Source organism: Culex quinquefasciatus, chromosome 1, assembly GCF_015732765.1.
Source record: "Culex quinquefasciatus strain JHB chromosome 1, VPISU_Cqui_1.0_pri_paternal, whole genome shotgun sequence".
NCBI classification, from domain to species: Eukaryota; Metazoa; Arthropoda; class Insecta; order Diptera; family Culicidae; genus Culex; species Culex quinquefasciatus.
In genome coordinates this window covers 70,733,970-70,753,917 of record NC_051861.1, presented here as the reverse complement: position 1 = coordinate 70,753,917, position 19,948 = coordinate 70,733,970, and the positions used below count along the sequence as shown (strand labels likewise).

The following is a 19,948-nucleotide window of genomic DNA, read 5'->3' as shown; positions in this document are numbered from 1 at the left end:
TCCGCTTCGCATCGCTGAAGGCACATGTAAATGTAAGCCTGCCAACAATATTGCTATACTTCTTTGCAAAGATTTCTGTCAATTTTTTCTGTTAAAATACTATGTCAACCTAAAATTCAATAAAGCTCAAGAACCATCCATAAACCACGTGACTTGAGGTGACAGCAGTCGAGTTTGACTTTGATAAAAAGTAGTTGTTTTTTGCAAAAGTTTAGCTCATAAGAAAACTTAGACTCATCAAAACTTCGGATGATCTTGTATGAATTTAACTAAAAAGCAAATTAAATACGATTGAATTGCTGGAACTGAACAACATAAAAAAAATATGTGGGAATGCGTAAGGACGGAGAGCCCGCTCCGTTTTTACTCACGACTTAGATTTATGCTCAGCGAATCACTTGATTGTGTTGTGATGATGACGATGATGCCGAGAGCTATAGCACAAACCACTCTGCCCTATTGTTTGTTTGTTGTTTCGCTATCACGTGACACTAGTTTTAGCTTCGAATTCGTTTCATTATTAAATTGGTTTAAGTTTCTCAAAATCGATCTCACGTACTCGAGTAAAATTGTACAAAAAATCTTCTTAAAAGAAATCTCATCTACCTTATATGCAGTACGTTTTTTTGCATACATCTTTTTTTTTCTTTCTCTCTTTTGTTTTGTTCGTTACTGCTCTATGTATGTATGTGTGTGAGTGTGTTTGCTTTTTTATCTCTCTGTCTCTAAATCGATCTGCTCTATACTTTTCTTTTATTTGTTTAGCTATGTATATAAACGTATTTTCTTCCCTTTTTTACTTTTTTATCATAGTACTCTGTTGTTTTGTTTGTTTAAAAAATAAAATATTTAATAGTGTTTTGTTTCCGTTTTAAGTTAACCTTTTATTTCAATTTTTGTCGTTAGTTGCTATTACTTTAGCTGTTCGCTTTCTTTCACTGGCTATAAAAATCATGCGCTATCCCTTCTTCTTGTTTCTCCTTCTTTCAGCGTTTTGTTTTGTTTTGTTTTGTTTGTGTGTGTGTCTATTAGTAATTTGATTTTTTCCTAGTTGAATGTTTGTGATACATTGTGTGGTTGGTTGGTTTATCAAGGTGAAAGATGTGAGCAGAAGTGAGTAAGTGAGTGTGTGAGAACATTTTCTATTTCCAGGTGAGTTCTTTTCCTCTCTTCTAGTGAGCAAGTAAACGTTTGATTTGTGTGAGTTTGCTAAGTGTGATTCTATTTAGTTTTTGGTTCGATTCACCTTGAAAAGTGAGTGGGTTGGGAGGTGAACGTGTGTGGTGAGGGGAAAAACGTGTCGAGCTTGTGAAAGATTAAGGTATTTAGAGCAATAGAACTATTATAATTTAGCTAGATTTGATTCATGTTAGTGAATTTAAGATTTGTGTTATGTTCTGCCAGTGAATGATATCTTCGTTGGTAGTATTTGTGCATTCTGAGTTGTTCGTGTTGGGTATGGTTTACGAATGATGATGAAGGTGTGCCAGCTCAATCCAGTATTATTGAGTCCGTCCAAATGATGTTTTAAGTTGTTCCTAATAATTATTCGAGACAATTGCTTAGTCGATTTCACATTGAAAAACGGATAATCTCGATTTTTGAGCACATGGATTAAATCTCCACGAGTGTGCGCTTTATAAACATTCAAGTTGATTAATTTGTATGAAGTGTGTTCGTTGTGACTTCTGAAGCGTGAAGGAAAGACAGAACTGATGGCGAATCGCAACGAAGGGAAAGAAGTTTTCTCGACAGTTAAATAGGTAGCTACGTTAGGAATACGAGATTGGTTTGGTTTTTTTTTGTGAAATTTTAACTAATATCACCGTGTTTTGTTAAGTGAATTGAACGCAAAACCTGTAGGATCTGGCAGTGAACATTTTGTTAATTTGAAAACATTACTTTTTTCATCAGTTGGTTTTGAACCTGCTAACGGAAAATACACATATTCTACAACAAAATCTCAACTAACCTAACGAACATATTAATCCTTACACGTCATCGCGCCTATCATGTGACGTAAATTGATTAAATGCACCGTCCTCTGGTTTACCACATACTAAAGATCCATTCACGCTTCCAACTCGATAGTAACATTTCTTTTCAACAATCATCTAATTACAACGGTATAACTTTTTCTAGGTGTTGTGTGCTTACTCTTGAGGGCAATTACAAAAAGAAAAACTGTTGTTCTCCTAGATAACCTCAATTTGACGCTCGAAAATCTCTACAGCAAGTTTAAAACGTTAATAAAATTTTAAACAGTTCAGTCCTCTCAATAAACAATGGAAACAAGACACACTTTTTTATATTCTCTGCTGGTACTTCAACTTTTTTTGTGCTCCTTCAATGTTAAACCACTTGAGAGGAATTAAAAATACTTTATAAACTTTCTTCTGTCTACAACCTCCACCGTCCACGCGTGTTGAACGGCCCCAGTTTTTTCCTTCTTCTCTAGTCTATCTTTTATTTAGTCCTTCCCGTCCCACTCGGCTCTCTGATATAGATGTTGTAGATCCCGCTGGGTGTTAAATCTTCTGGCCTTGTCTTCCACGGGAGTGAAAAAAACCGAAGAACAAAAGCAAGAAGCAGCGCTTTACCGCGGTAACAACTCCGGGCCAAGGACGACGACGACGACGACCACCAAGAATATAGGTAGCGGGTAACGGGTGCTTGATTATAACACCGGTTTGGCAATGTACGGTTTTGCAGTGGTCGTCGCAATCTCCGACATCTTGATATCGATTGGTACTCGGGTATCGTACAGCGTTGGTGCCTGCAGGATGATGCCGGCCGTTCCGAACACCACCGCGATGGTGAAGATCCACAGAAATAGCCGATCCAGCACCATCGCCACAAACTTCCAGTCTTCCTTTACCTGCGGACAGAACGAATGGAAATATTCGTAGATTAATATGGCGATTGTTCTGTTTTGAAATATAAAAATAAAAGAATTAATATATCTCCGTGATCAAAAATTGTAAGTGTGCAATACAAAGTTCCATTGCAGGGCTCAAAAGTATGGGTTAAATAAGCCTAACGTCCAAATATCAACCCGATTATAGGACTTTAAAAAAACTCTAGAGGTCTTGAAAATTTAAGCTTTACCCCACCGCTTGCATTGAAAGAGTTGACTAAAGTTGTTCTGGGGGAAAAGTCTTTTAATGCATGCGAAGGGGTGACGCGGCAAAAAACATAAAATTAAGTCGCTTAAGACTTTTCTTGAATGAATGCATACTTTTTAAATATTGTAGAATGCAGTTTTGGAAAAGTGGTCGAAATTTATGTAGAAGGTGCCAATGTAGTGAGAACACAGACAAACAGACATGAAAGTCGAGGTCACTAACTTGTCCCAAGAATGTAACGGTCATTTTTCAAAAATTTGAAAAGCATGGTAATTGCTTTCCGGTTTCACCACCAGAGGCGCATTTGTGCTCAGTGACCGTTTTTCGAAATGACAGCTTTGAGCTTTCATTTTTATTTTGTTTTGGTTGCCGACAAGACGACAACGCGTGGAGTTATCCACCGTATTTTTGAAAATTTACGGATCGAAGTCGTTTTTCTGGGGCTTCCCGTGGGTTCTATCACAACGAAGGTTCCGCTGAGTGAGCGGAGTTGCTAAGTGGTTCCGTGCGGACGTGCCTGTTTCTCCGGTGGATTGGGTTGTTTGGGCGGGCGGTTTCATCGGTGCAGTTTCTTTGTGGCCGGTGCAGGCGGAGAGCTTGAAACCAGCTGCGCAGCGTTGTCTTTGGCGCGCTTGTTGCCACGTTGATTTTGGCGAGGTGGAGGACCCCACCCCACCCATCTATCGGTGGATAGAGTTTCCAGCGCCACTTGGTTTGTTCGTATGACACGACCTAGTCCCGAATACTGAGCTGATGACTGCCCTAGGATGAATTGAAGGATGCACTGCGACTTGTTCAAGCACCCAACGGAATATCCTAGCTACTAGGTCAGATTTTTTTCAGGGCATCGCGTTCATCGAGGTAGATTCAATGCGTGCAAGTCGTTGGTCGCTCTCCCACCTCGTCAGTATGACCGTGGCAACGGGGAGATCGAGGCTGTGCAGGCAAACAGTCACTCCGCAAAGACAGGCGCAGGCTAGTCCACCTGAGCACGACAGAACGGAACCACCCCGCGGCTCCGCTCATTCAACGGAACCAACTGCATTGTCTTCGTTATGATCGATCCGATCCGGTGTTGTCCGCGGCACGGCACATGCTTTTATTGTAGGAGTTTACTTAGCCAATGACGAAAGGAACAAACTGACCTTGCAGCCGCGATTTTCCGTCGGGCTTCTGAACAGCAAAATGGGGAATTTCCGTCGAAACGGAGCTAACCATTTTTTCTGCCCTTATGCATTTTCGATTTGTTTATGATTGCTTTGGATGCTTTGGTTATCTGTCAACATATACTCATACATACATCGCATGTCCTGCTTTCATTAGGGAGACAGAGATTCAAGGGATCGTAGATAGATGTCGTTAGTGGGCAAACGAAATTCAAATTTTAACTGGTCCCACTTTTTGAACAAAAAATTGTTCTAGCTTTCATGTCTGTTTGTCTGTGGTGAGAATCAAATGAATGTGCGAGTGGCCTTACGTTGCGCTCATTCGTTCATATGAGAACGAACGAAACAGTGCTGTTAAACGTTAACTAACGTTAACGCGTCCGTTAATCGTTAAAATTAACGTGAACGCGAACGGAGCACGTTAATTAACGCGTTAATCCCCGACTTTGAGGGACTATATCTTCCAAACGGTAACATCTAGCGGGTTACTTCCAGTTGCATTTTACGGGCATTAACTGTGACTATGCGTTCCTGGTGAGGTAATTTGTCCAAAGTGGCCACTGGTTCCGGCAACCCGGAACATCCGTCAAGCATGTTTTTTTTAAACTTTGGTATTCAATTGACATTTGAGCCAATGTTATGAAACGTTGTTTGTGTACTATAGGTATACTGACTACATTGGGTCAGTTCAGGGTATCTGTGGCCACTCCGGAACCGATTCCATGGTACCACGCAAATAGTTTCGATAATTGTGATATTCAAAAGTCGACCTGTTGCTCATCAAACTTCGTAAATTTAAAATCATTAATCATCCTTTATCATGCCGGTGTTCTTTGACCCGATCGGACCACTCCGGAACCGGTTACCGGTTGCACTGGAGGAAGTGTACTGAGTATAAAAAAGCCCTTTAATGTGACATATTAAACTTCATGAAATTGAAAGTCCAAACTGACGTCATCAGGGTTGATCCTTCCGGAATCAGTCACTGGAGGTCACAGTGCTTCCCCCTCCTCCCTCTTCTCCTGCATCATAGAGAAAGTGCCGACGCCTCATGAAGAATTAACAGCAACTACTGGCTCTCTGATTGTGTTTCCATGGTAACCGACGAGAGTGTCAAACCTGTACAATTCAGATGGCTACTGAGCCTACTTGGATTCAGTGCAATGGGACTCCAACTGCGTACCATCTTGTAGCCTACTAACTGCAAGCGCTCTGGAGTTTAAAGACTGGTCAACCGGAACCAATACAAAAGTGCATCGGCAATATTTCCTGAATAAACTAAATAAATCTTTATAAAGAATCATAAGGCATCTACATTCATCTAAGTGGTTATAATTTTCAATTTCATGAAGTTTGATATGTCACATGAAAGGGCTTTTCATACTACACTGAAATAAAAAAAAGTACCAAATTCCTAAATTCTAGGAATTTTGCCACTTTTCCTTATTTAGTAATCGGGTTTTTTGGATTACTTAATAAGGAAAGGAGGCAAAATTCCTAGAATTTAGGAATTTGTTACTTTTTTTTTTATTTCAGTGTAAGAACACTTCCTCCGGTGCAACCAGTAAGCGGTTCCGGAGTGGTTCGATCGGGTCAAAGAACACCGGCATGATAAAGGATGATTAATGATTTTAAATTTACGAAGTTTGATAAGCAACAGGTCGACTTTTGAATATCACAATTATCGAAACTATTTGCGTGATACCATGGAATCGGTTCCGGAGTGGCCACAGATACCCTGAACTGACCCAATGTAGTCAGTATACCTATAGTACACAAACAACGTTTCATAACATTGGCTCAAATGTCAATTGAATGCCAAAGTTTAAAAAAAAAACATGCTTGACGGATGTTCCGGGTTGCCGGAACCAGTGGCCACTTTGGAAAAATTACCTCACCGGGAACTCATAGTCACAGTTAATGCCCGTAAAATGCAACTGGAAGTAACCCGCTAGATGTAACCGTTTGGAAGATACAGTCCCTCAAAGTCGGGAAAAACGCGTTAATCAACGCGTTAATTAACGTGCTCCGTTCACGTTAAAGTTAAGATCAACGTAGGCTCCGTTCGCGTTCACGTTTAGGTTAACGTTTAACGATTCCGTTAAACGTAGTTAAACGTAATTAATTTAATCGTTTAACAGCACTGAAACGAAAGCAAAATGTCAACGTCACCATTCACTAAAAATTTAAAATGGCTCTTCGGTAATAATGGTCACATTGTGGTAGATATTGGAGCCATCCGGGTTTTCCGGATAACCGGTTTTTATAATGAGTGGCATATATCACCCTAGTTTGTTATCGAAACCAACAAATAGTTTTAATATCAATCAAAATCAGAGCTAATGAAGGCGCTTGAAGTGTTTCAATTATCCTCAGTTGGAATTTCCTTATGTACTATAAGTAAGTATTATACAAAAAAAAATCATTCGTGGACAATGATTACTATCACTATTTGCTGTGTAACGAATTTGCGGGAGTGCTTTATCCCTTTAGCAAACTGTATCAATCACGACAACTACACTGGTCGAGCTTTAGTAAATTAATGATCTGTCTATATAAAAACATCATTCGTCATAAAATACGAAAGTTTTTCCTAGCTCAACATCCCGTCAATTGAGCATAGTCATAGCCGCAGGATCAATGAAACATTATTAGCGTGCAAACTTTTTTACTCAATCATCTTCTCTGACCCACACCCACTAATACCACCAGAGGAAGGATGAAAACATCTTGTCGCTCTTCATCATCGGGTGGCACCTAGTGGTCTGTATCGTCGTTGTCCGTAACTCCCCCGAGTGGACCTGTGGAAATAATGACATGAAAATTATTTACCCATAAAATTGGTCCCCATCCGGACCCGGCCACGGCCGAGAATCTGTCTAATGAACAACAACAAACTTTCTGTCGCTCTTCGGGGAGAAAAACAATTTATCCCCGTACTATATGGCTACACGTACGAAAAAGCAAGAAGCATCATCCCATACGAAACCGGAGATCTTAGTCTTCCCAACCTGCGCTCCCACCACGTTTTGCTAACGAGCAATCTAAGCGACTTCTCTAGCCGAAAACATCGTAAACAAGACACTTATCATTTAAACAAACTTCGGATAAGAGGTTTTCAAGTGTCGGAGTAATTTTATGCATCCTTTTATCCGTCGACACGCAGACCGACCTGGAGCTGCTCCGGTAGCATCCTTCCGACCTCCTTCTGCCATTCCTCTCGGATTCCGCGAAAGTGTTTGTACCACTTGCCTTCTTAGAGATGTAGCAAAACATCTTCGCTTTAGGCTCCTGCCGGAGAGATTTTGGCTCTCCAATGGCGTGTCATCGTTTGGTTGGTTGGTTTCGAGGAACCTTCCGGAGCGAGCGTCCCAGCTGTGGGAATTTGGGATTTGCTGGTTTGTCATGCTGTTTCCACCCCCTGCTTTATCCCGTTTTCATCTCTCCCCAACGTGGCAGAGGGGACTGGCGACTGGGAACGTTCGAGCAAATACAGATTAGAAACGTTCCGGGGTGGTTTTGTTGATGGTATAGATGTGATTAATACCATAATGCTACAAAGAATGAGAAGGCACATTTATTCGGCCGCATTGGAGCAAACAGACGCGTTCACTCTCTGTGTCCAAACAGATTGAGTTGACAATCGTTCACACAGAGGGTCAAAAGGGTGGCCTTTGCACGGTTTTGTTCTCAATGTGCCACCAGACAATCAATTCATTTCGTTGAGGAGAGAATTGGGAAACAAGGGTGTTCGAATTGCACAACTTTAATTTGTTTTTGCTATACTTCTCAACACAGCATAACAAGACTTTTTAAAACTATCAGCCTAATTTGGTGTGATAAATCAATTTTCTTCAACAAAACACGCACATCTAATCGTATCTAATCAGACCCTAGAACAGCCAATCTTTCGAAGGGATCCTAGAGAAAGCCTGAGGTTGGATTACGCCTAGCTTTAGCTTTATTTTTGTCATTTATTAACATCTGTAGTGCTCCATTGCATTATAATGCATTAAAACATTACAAGTGTTAAAGCGGCCAGGCCTACTGCGTAAAGTTGTATCTCAGAGACCTGATTCGTTGATGTGGTTTGAGCACGAACAATACACCCGAGCATGGGTAAATAACCAGGGAAATGTGTAATAATACCTTTCTCTGGTATCAATACCAAATTTTGATATTCCTGGACCCTTCAAAATTTGTCTTGAGGATTATGCAACAGCAGAATTTGTCAATGATCGGATACCACATTTTGGTATTATTTTGGTATTACAGAGTTTTATCAACTTCTTCTAAAACTATGGAGAATTTTGACCAATTTTGACAAGCTAATTAATTTTGCGCTAAAATGATTTGAAAACCACAAATGTTAAAGCTGTTTTTGATTTTTTTGTATATAATCAAGAAAATTTGTAAAATCGTTGAAATTTCTCTAAGTCAGGATATCCAAATACTTTGATTAACGAAACAACTGATAGTATTATTGAATTTTTTGGTGAACTTGAATACAGTTTCATTTTAATATCATTTATTTTTCAATCTTGTTATTTTTTAGAAGCTTCAAGAAATTCAAGCATTAAAGCTGTTCATCAATGACAAATCTATTCGATGTGGCGAAGAATATTAGTGATACAACATACATAGAACAACATAGAATTATCAAGTGAGTAAATTTTTCTGTTGCATGCGGATCATTTTCGTTTTTTCACTAACTGCAACTGCTGCACTAAAAATAGCATCAAAATACCAAATTTTGATATGACTTGTGCAAATACCAGCGACCAAAATGTGCCCTTGGTTGCCCAGTAATAGTTTGTAAAGTACCATGAAATTAAACCAAAATCATGTATGTGGATAACCTCAGGAATACCAAAATCAGTTATTTCAAGGGCGCGGAAATACCGAAAAATAAAATTATAGCAATACCAAGTTTTGGTATTCAATCAATGTTCAAAATCCAGAAGACCTCAACTTGGTATTGAAATGGTTTTATTTTGTGGTATTATTTTACACTTGGAATAACATGTTGTGGTATTGTTTTGGTCTTCCACATACAAGATTTTGTTATGAATTCATGGTATTTTACTTTCTATTACTGGGCAACCACACTTTGGTATCTGTTATTTTCTCAAGTAATACAAACATTTGGTATTCCCGTGTTATTTACTCCTGCTCGGGCAATTCTGAATCTACAGGGGAGGAAGAAGCGTGGGGACACACCACCATACGCTCCGAAATGGTTTTTTCGTTGCTAAGATGTTTTGGTACTCCGGGACCCTCTGAGATGGGACAATGTATTTCCACGAATGCCCTGGTCACTATTTATCATGTTTATAGCGCCACAACTCGTTCTCTGTACAAGTATTCCTACTTCCAGTTTAGTAACACCAAGTCGGGATTCCTTTGTGGACCACCATTCAGTCAGATACTCCTGGATATTAGCTCCTGAAAAGTGCTTAAAAAGTGAAAAAATGGCTCACGGCAAGAAAACGAGGCGGTCCTCACCAGCAGGATCGGCAGATTTGAAGAAGCTAAAGAATGCCGAAGCGCTACCTGCAAAGCCAGGCAGTTTGAGCAAGGACGCTCAAAATTCGTCTGGAAACCAGTTCGCTACCCTCCCTGTAGACGTGAGCGAGAAAGAAGAATTTGAACGACGGGAAAAGGTGCCTCCCATTTTTGTGAAAACATCGTCATCGGATCCGGTGCGAAAGTGGCTGACCGGGTTTATCAAATCTGGTGCTTTACGAGCTTCCATTCGCTTGTGTGCTGATGGACTCAAAATTCTGCTACCTACCAGAAAGGATTACAACTATTTTCAGGATTTCCTGGGCAACACCAAGATTGAATACTACAGCCATGACGATCCAGGTAAACGCCCTATGAAACAGGTCCTCCGAGGCCTGTACGACATGGATGTGAGTGTGCTGAAAGAAGAGCTCAAAACTCTTAAGTTGAACGTGACCTCGATCAAGTTCAAGATGACGAGTTAATAATAAAACGAAAAATATAACAAACATGATGAGCATTTAGCCATACCACTTAGAATGTAAATGAAATGTAATTACTATAAGAAAGTTCAATAAAGACATATTTAATTTCAAAAAAAAATATAATATAAGAATGAAAAATATTCCGGATAGCGCCCATTTCGGAAAATGGAATTCCGGGTGTTGTCATAAATTGTCTTTGCGTAATCCGAGTTTCACGGCTTTTCACGAGATTGATCAAATTTCATGGCACATAGTAATGTTCACGTAAATCGTGGCTTCCGCGAAATCACTAAAAATCACTAGCCTTAAGTATCTGTAATCAGATTACAAGTCAAATTATGTGTAGAAAAGCGTATAGGTATAGTGGACGTATTGTTTTGATAAAAACGCCAAATCAGATGTTTGCAGATATTTGATATTTGCCCAGCCAATTAGCTAGACTCTGCGGAAAATCTGCATAAACCCTTAAACCAACCGAGAAATCTTCAGGTTGATTTTGAAATCTGGTTCTGGACACTAACGACATTTTTCTCCAGAACAAAATATAATTTGATTGTTTTTCAGTTCAAAGCATTTCGAGGACGCAACAATAAGCTACAATAAAAAAAAAAGTTTGAGAAGTCTTCCAATGGATAAAAATTGGACCATGTTTTCATAAATTTAAATATTTATTGTTCTCTAGTTTGCCATGTAAAACCAGATTACTCTGCTGCACTACCAAGTTGTGCAATAACCATTTTGGAGCACGACAACAACGTGCTAGTAATGCAGCAACAGCACGTGGTGAGCGGTACTGCACTGCATCGACACTTACCCTTGTGCTTTCCTCCTCCTTCCGCGTGTGGTCCGCGATGTACGTGACTCCGTCCATCGCTTTGTGCAGCTCGGGGCACGTGAGCCATCGATTCCGCGCGCCCACCGACGATTTATCCTTGCTGCCACCGTCGGTGGTGCCGCCGCCACTTCCACCGAGGCCACTGTCCACCGTCGTGTTGATGATCGGCACACTTGGCACGGCCGTCGACGCGTCAATGCCCAGGATGTTATTGTTTGTTAATTGAGCGCTACTACTATCTAAACCGCCGGTTCGTCCATCGTTGAGGAAAAGATTATTACAACAGCTTAGATTACTCCTAGTAGTAGTGTTAGTTGCAGTGTTAATTATCACATTGGTGCTAGTTTTGCCGGCTCCTACTCCGAGGAGTCCACCCGCCAGGTTCGTCTGGAAGGCGCTATGGGGATCAAGCAGAGCCGCGCCGGCACTCGACAGGCCACCTCCACCGGACGGCACCGTCTGGTGCGGATTGGGCACTGCCGTGCTGACCGATGACAGCAGATTCAGATTTATCGGCGACATCGGCGAATTGTGATGGTTGTGATCCTGGTAGGGCAGTGCTAAGTCATCCATCAGATGATGGTGATAATGGCTGCCGCCACCGCTGTGGTGGTGATGAGGATGATGCGTTGGACTGCCGTGTAATCGGCATGTGTTTATGCTGAAACGAAATAGATCTGGCTTAGTCGGGGTTGTGAGCATAAAATAAGTGAGTAAAACACGCAACAAAACACACACCCATGAAGAAGACACCTGTTTAAGGGTTAGGCGCCAATGTCACGCAACAGAGAGAGAGAGAGAGATACAGTCATCCCTCTTATTGAAACCAATGTTCAAAAAATCAAAGAAAATCGATAATTGAACATAATGATTCGCTTTTACCTTCATTTGAACGCTTTTCTTGCGATTTTTCAAATGATGTATCAGCCGAATAAAATGTTAACTTTTATTATCAAGTCTGTGAAGAAAACCATTGATTCTTGAAATCCACAAATTCGGAACACTTTTTTTTCTTACAGATAAACAAACTTTTGTTCTCTCTAGGAGTGCACATTTTTTACAAAATATTCTGTATTCATTAATTAACTGCCCACCATTGAAAAAACGGCTATTATCCACTCTTGGCAAAAACGAGCTATTAGCACTAGGTGGTAGAGGAAGTTCCAAAGCATATTCTGAAACTTGAATTTCACTGAAATAGTGTTTAGATTTGGCTGCCGATGTGAAAAACCAAACGGCTAATATGCCACTCTTAAGGGAAATTGCCTTGACGGAGATTTAGTGACAAATACTAAAACGCGTTTTTCTCGGAATACTTGATTTGGCATAATAGCCGAATTTTCAATTATGGGCAGTTAATGACTTCAAGCATTGAAACAAACGATACCCAAGCTGTGTTATGCTTTTATGAATTGTATGATATCTTTCTTGGTGAATTTATCCGCTAAGATTAAGTGTTCGACAACTTTGGAACATGAAATTTAAAGGCAATGTTTTGCTGCATTTGATGAAATAGTCTTGAAATTAAGGGGTTGCATGAAAAGTCAAATTTTGCATCCTATTGACAAATTACCACAAAAGTGTTCCAAGTATGTGGGATGACTGTACCTAATAATGGTTGCGTGGGTGCGTATGGATCATGCAAACTGTGATGGTGACTAACTAAACTAAGGTTATATCACGACTCAAACTGCTTAACACTGGATTATTGATTTATGCTTAACGATGGACTACGACCGTTTACGAGGACATTGCGTAGGCGTAGAGGAGGATATACAACAAAACAACAACACCAACAGTCTAACGAAGAACGCACATTGATTGATACAAGGAACTTTGTTCTTTATAAACAACAGTTACTAAATAGTAGAAGAGAGGCTTTTATGTAAGAAAGTTTGTACTTTTGTTAATTTTTCTCCTCAAAATAAAATAAATGAAATTACACAATAAAAAACGACAAAGAAAAAGCATTTTGTTGTCATTTTAACTTGCATTCCATTTTAAACAATTATTTTTTACAACTAATTCATTTAATTATTCTATCAAAAAAATATCAATTTTAATTCCCATTTAAACATTAATCAAAGCATGGATCAAAAGTGTCCAAATATAATGATTTGTTTTATTCTAGGAAATTTTTTAACCATGTTTTCAAAAACATTTTCGAATCATCTCAGTGATTGATGCTTTCTTTACAAAATCAATTCTGGAGTTTTTTTTTGAAAAGGTCTAAAAAATCAAATTTCCAGTTTTTGCTTTTTGGGTGTTTTTGAAACCGCTTTGAGTCAGGGGTATTAAAAAACACTCAAAAAGCCAAAACTGAACATTTGGTTTATTGTTCCTTTCCAAAAAAAACCCCAGAATTGTAAAAGCTTTTTGTTTTAGATTACGCCTGAATGCTTTCAAAAAAGCTTTTAAAAGGTAGTTTCCAAATATATCCGAAATGTATCAGATATCCGAAATTTGCTCTGAATTTGATTCTGAGTTGATATGTATGCGTATAGTAATACTTAGAAAGTTAATTTTTCGAGTGGTTTTGTAACTTTACTCAGTGAGAGGGCAAAACATTCAAACGCGTTCTTAGTGGAAGATTCCCCAAATAATTTGAAAATGCAGTCCGTTTTGCGATTTGAGCTCTTGTTTAAAGAAAAAAAGGTAAATCATGACCCCTTATCTATATACAGCAATTCCCCACGAAAACAGCATGATTCGAAAAAAGTTCTCCGATCGGGCTCAACATTTTTCTGGGGGTTCCTTGGCCAAAATAATTAGACCCGTATTTTTTTGTTTGGCCATTAAGGTGACCTGCGCCGTGTTAGGGTGGTCATTTTCGTCCTTTTTCGCAAAAACCACATTTTGCAAAAAATCATGTCTCCACGTCATTCAATCCGATTTTAGCTGTCCTAGACGCATAAGAAAGGTGATTAGTTTGGCTATTTGGGAAAAATAGTAAGGCCGATGCAAATATTTAAAAAAGTTTTTGTCCCTCGGCCCTGGCCGAGGTCAAGGGGGCAAAAAAATAAAAAAAAATATAAAAAATTAAATAACAAACCATAGTCATTAAATGAAAAAAGTGTTTTAAAATGCATTTTACACTAGTTCAGTTGTTTTGCAATCATTAGTTTTCAAAAAATCTAAGATCTGACAAAAACAAAAAAATTATCGAAAAAAAAAGATTTTGCATCGAAAATTTTCAAAAAATCTTAACATTTTTTAATAAACCCAAACATGCTAAAAATGATTTTTAACGCGGAAGAATGTATTTTAATTTGATTTCCACTGGTTGCACTTGAATTTTCATTGAAATTTTGAAGTTTATTGTAAAAATATTTTTTTTGCCCCCTGATTTTTCGAGCCAATTTTGAAGGGGGGGGGGGGGGGGGGACAAAAACTTTTAAAAATATTTGTACCAGCCTAAGAAGTTTCAAAAATCTAGTTTAACATTTCAAAAGGTCCTATGAAAACTTGAAATGCTGTTTTAAAGGTCTCGGGGCCAAAGAACCTATATCTGAAAATATGTTTACCTGATTCCTCGGAAAAATTTAAATAACATTCAAAATATAGAGATGTTATGTTTTCAATTTTCTGAGATACGATTAAAAAAAAACTGGGTTTTTCAACGCGCCACGCGCAGAAACGGGAAAATGACGAAAACGGCACAAAAAACGAGTTGCATATTTCAATAAGCATAAGCATAAGCATAAGCATAGGTGCCCACCCGCAGTTGCTACTCCGTTATTGACCGGGACCTCCAGAAGTTACATCCACGAGCCGTGGAAGATAAGTGGGAGCTATCTTTCCTCGCTTCGCAACTTCTCAAAGGCCCCTATCATGCTGATCAATACCGGCGCCGGCCACGACCAGTGGTAGGGTCACGGGGAAGTGGATGGGAATGTTAGTCCGATACTTGAGTGATAGAGACCGCCCAATCGACTGCTTCTCCGACAAAGTATCACATGAGTTTTGAGGGGGTTAGTAGATGGGTATGAGGTCAGGATTCACGAGTGGCAGTGATGTGACCATGAGCATTTGGTTTATCGGTTGAAATTTTAAATCTTAGGCAGCCGGCTGCGGAAAGATAAATAATTGATTATTTAAAAAGTTTGTTTTAATCGAACGCGTGCCAACCGAGCGGTAGTGCTATGGGCTGGACTTATCAGTATATTTTTACTGTTGGTACAATTAAGATAACGCGAGCAAATGTCAAAAATAGTAGATGAGTTAATACTAAAGCTGCCAGTTGGAATAAATTATTACGATCAACGAAAATAAACGAAACGAAAACAGGACACCACGTAACCGATTGTAATGAAATTAAAACAATAACTTAAACGAACTTAACCGGCGGCGTGCCTTCCTATCAACGATGATAAAAGAAGGACTTATAAATTTAAAATATAAAAAGACTCCAAAAATACGTTGCATAGTAACCGCGAAGTCCCGCTACTCACAATCGAATCCGAAAGATAGCTATCTAGAATTTTAAATATAGTATTAATTCGACCGCGATCTTCCAGAAATTCTTCGTCGGCGTGCCTTCCGATCAACGGTGATGTAAGAAGGGCTTTATTCATTAAAATGATTTTATATCATAAGCCTTAAAACATATTCGTCGGCGTGCCTTCCGATCATCGATGATATAGAAAGGACTTAATCCAGCAATACGACTTGCTTGTCTCGAAAAAAGAATTCGGATCGTTTCTATCGAAAACTATGTAAAGAGGACAAAAATAAACTCATTGGCCAACGAACGCGCGAACTAAAAATAAAGAAAAAAGAAGAAGAAGAAGACCAATCACCCCATGCACACAAACAACGACACAAAAGAGATGAAAACAACACGAATCAGAAGAAATCCAATCACCCCATGTACACAAGTAGCGACACAAAAGAGATGGAAAATAACACGAAAAAACAGGACTGCGCGTCCACACAGGCACCGCACTACTGATGCCATTATTTAATTATAATGACCAATCACCCCATGCACTCGAACAGCGACACAAAAGAGACGGAAAATAACCCGAAAAAAACAGGACTGCGCATCCACACAGGCACCGCACTACTCGCACTCGAAAAGCGACACAAAAGAGACGAAAAATAACACGAAAAAAACAGGACTGAGCGTCCACACAGGCACCGCACTACTGATGCCATTATTTAATTATAATGACCAATCACCCCATGCACTCGAACAGCGACACAAAAGAGACGGAAAATAACACGAAAAAACAGGACTGAGCGTCCACACAGGCAACGCACTACTGATCAAAAAAAACGAGTTGCATATTTCAATTGCGAAAATTTTGGTACCCTAACATGTATAGGTCATCGCTGAAATTTTCAAGATATCGTAGTTTTGGTGAAATAAGTCGATTTTTTGTCGTTTTCGTCATTTTCCCATTTATGTGCGTGGCGCGTCGAAAAAACCAGTTTTTATTTAAAAAAAATCGTATCTCAGACAATTGAAAACATAACTTCACCATTTTTTGCTAAGTATTGCAAAATTTTCCGAGGAACCAGGTAAAAATATTTTCAGAAATAGGATCTTTGGTCCCGAGACCTTCAAAACAGAATTTTATGTTTTCATATGACCTTTTGATGGCCCACCTAAGTAAAATGCGCCAAAACCCATAGAAAAACATACAAATTTATAAATTCAGTGTAGTAGGCTTATGCTTTGGGATGTTCCCTTCAATGTTGTATATTTGGTTGATGAACATTTTTAGGTTAAAACTATTTTTGAGCCACTTGAAAAAAAAGTTTTTTTCGGCTACTTTACCTAGGTGCGGGGCACAATGAGCCACCTTTAAACACAAGCCATTTTGTCTAATAAAACGTTGAACGGAGATAATAAATGATGCGCCTCAGAAGGGAACTTTCTAACATAGTTTCCACGAAGTTAGACCTTTTTTATGAAAATAGTCACTTACCAAATTAAACATTTTTGAAAATAGTTTTAATATGTTGAAATAAGGTACTTTTTTTACGAATCAGCATCAAAACAACTAAAAAATCAACTAATGTAGCAGAGCAATTCTTTACGAAATCGGTCTTTTTTCTTCAATTTTAATTTTTGTATTTTTTAATCCGGCTGAAACTTTTTTGGTGCCTTCGGTATGCCCAAAGAAGCCATTTTGCATCATTAGTTTGTCCATATAATTTTCCATACAAATTCGGCAGCTGTCCATACAAAAATGATGTATGAAAATTCAAAAATCTGTATCTTTTGAAGGAATTTTTTGATCGATTTGGTGTCTTCGGCAATTTTGTAGGTATGGATACGGACTACACTGGAAAAAATAATACACGGTAAAAAAAAAATTTGGTGATTTTTTTATTTAACTTTTTATCACTAAAACTTGATTTACAAAAAAACACTATTTTTAATTTTTTTTATTTTTTGATATGTTTTAGAAGACATAAAATGCCAACTTTTCAGAAATTTCCAGGTTGTGCAAAATCACTGACCGAGTTATGAATTTTTAATCAATACTGATTTTTCAAAAATCGAAATTTTGTCGTAAAATTTTCAACTTCATTTTCGATGTAAAATCAAATTTGCAATCAAAAAGTACTTTCCTAAAATTTTGATAAAGTGCACCGTTTTCAAGTTATAGCCATATTTAAGTGACTTTTTGAAAATAGTCGCAGTTTTCATTTTTAAATTAGTGCACATGTTTGCCCAGTTTTGAAAAATATTTTTGAAAAGCTGAGAAAATTCTCTATATTTTGCTTATTCGGACTATGTTGATACGACCTTTAGTTGCTGAGATATTGCAATGCAAAGGTTTAAAAACAGGAAAATTGATGTTTTCTAAGTTTCACCCAAACAACCCACCATTTTCTATCGTCAATATCTCAGCAACTAATGGTCCGATTTTCAATGTTAATATATGAAACAATTGTGAAATTTTCCGATCTTTTCGAAAAAATTTTTTTTGGAATTTTCAAATCAAGACAAACATTTTAAAAGGGCGTAATATTGAATGTTTGGCCTTTGTGAAATGTTAGTCTTGATTTGAAAATTCCAAAAATATTTTTTTCGAAGAGATCGGAAAATTTCACAAATGTTTCATATATTAACATTGAAAATCGGACCATTAGTTGCTGAGATATTGACGATAGAAAATGGTGGGTTGTTTGGGTGAAACTTAGAAAACATCAATTTTCCTGTTTTTAAACCTTTGCATTGCAATATCTCAGCAACTAAAGGTCGTATCAACAAAGTCCAAATAAGCAAAATATAGAGAATTTTCTCAGCTTTTCAAAAATATTTTTTCAAAACTGGGCAAACATGTGCACTAATTTAAAAATGAAAACTGCGACTATTTTCAAAAAGTCACTTAAATATGGCTATAACTTGAAAACGGTGCACTTTATCAAAATTTCAGTAAAGTACTTTTTGATTGCAAATTTGATTTTACATCGAAAAATGAAGTTGAAAAATTTTTACGACCAAAATTTCGATTTTTTGAAAAAATCAGTATTGATTAAAAAATTAATAACTCGGTCAGTGATTTTTTGCACAACCTGGAAATTTCTGAAAAGTTGGCATTTTATGCCTTCTAAAACATATCAAAAAATAAAAAAATTAAAATAGTGTTTTTTTGTAAATCAAGTTTTAGTGATAAAAGTTAAATAAAAAATCACCAAATTTTTTTACCGTGTATTATTTTTTCCAGTGTAGTCCGTATCCATACCTACAACTTTGCCGAAGACACCAAATCGATCAAAAAATTCCTTCAAAAGATACAGATTTTTGAATTTTCATACATCATTTTTGTATGGACAGCTGCCGAATTTGTATGGAAAATTATATGGACAAACTAATGATGCAAAATGGCTTCTTTGGGCATACAGAAGGCACCAAAAAAGTTTCAGTCGGATTAAAAAATACAAAAAAAAATCGAATGACCGAAATCCTAGAGAACTGCTCAGCATTAAACGTGATTTGTGAACCTACCAGGAGCGACATACTCCATTTAACTAAAATTTCATATTTTTTGATTGTTTTTATAAGGCAGGAAAAGTGTGGTCCATTCTGCCCTCAAGTGGATTTCAGTTTAACACTTCCACCACCAAGCCTCTAATTTGATTTGAGGTTCCGTTGTTGTTTGATTACCTTTGTAATAGCTCCTGGTAACATTATAAACAATGAACAAACTTTTTTAAACAATCTAACCTTCGAGAATGTTTTTTTAAGAAACTCGAAATAAACAACATTTGCGTGGTTTTGTCAATAATTTGTTTTTTTCTTACAAACATGGTTTTCGGTGTGGTGATGTTATTTGACGTCCTTTATAAGACCCTTGCCTTACAGTTGGTTTATATCCATTAGGGTGGGTACGTTTTTCAAAAAGTTCTCGGATCAAGTTTTAGTATGGTTCCCCTTGTAAGGCATGTCCATAGGGACTTTCATGCCAAATATCAGCTCATTTGGTTGTAAACTGGCTGCGCGCATCAGGGTTAAAGTTTACATGAGAATTACTATGGGAAAATTGGACTTTTTGTTCAAGCGCTCCTACAGGTCTGAAAAATAACGCGCCAACTTCTGGTATGGTCAGGCCTATGGGGAATGGTCTGGAGAACAATTTACCGAAGAGAGCATATGGATTTGTTGTCCCTAGACCTGGCGCATCGGCAAACAATCCGATGTCTCCGGAATCAACGGTTTTCCCTGAAAAAGCATCAAATTTTCCTTAGCATGCTATGAAAGCTTGATGCACACCGCGACGCCATAGTCAGGTAGCTACCACGTGGGTGAGAAACGGCTGGAATATTCAATTGCAAACTTTCTTTTGCGAGCAATCCTGATATTATTCAGTCGAA

General features: G+C 38.2%; 1 protein-coding gene across 1 annotated transcript in view; it reads right to left on the bottom strand.

The window, feature by feature from the left end:
- Positions 1–756: 756 nt before the first annotated feature.
- Positions 757–19,948, bottom strand: part of LOC6048699 (acetylcholine receptor subunit alpha-like) — a 282,182-nt gene continuing 262,990 nt past the window's right edge. Inside the window, 2 exon segments of the mRNA XM_038248068.1 lie at positions 757–2,878; positions 11,096–11,777. Coding sequence (XP_038103996.1) covers positions 2,678–2,878; positions 11,096–11,777 — 883 coding nt within the window. The 3' untranslated portion in view covers positions 757–2,677.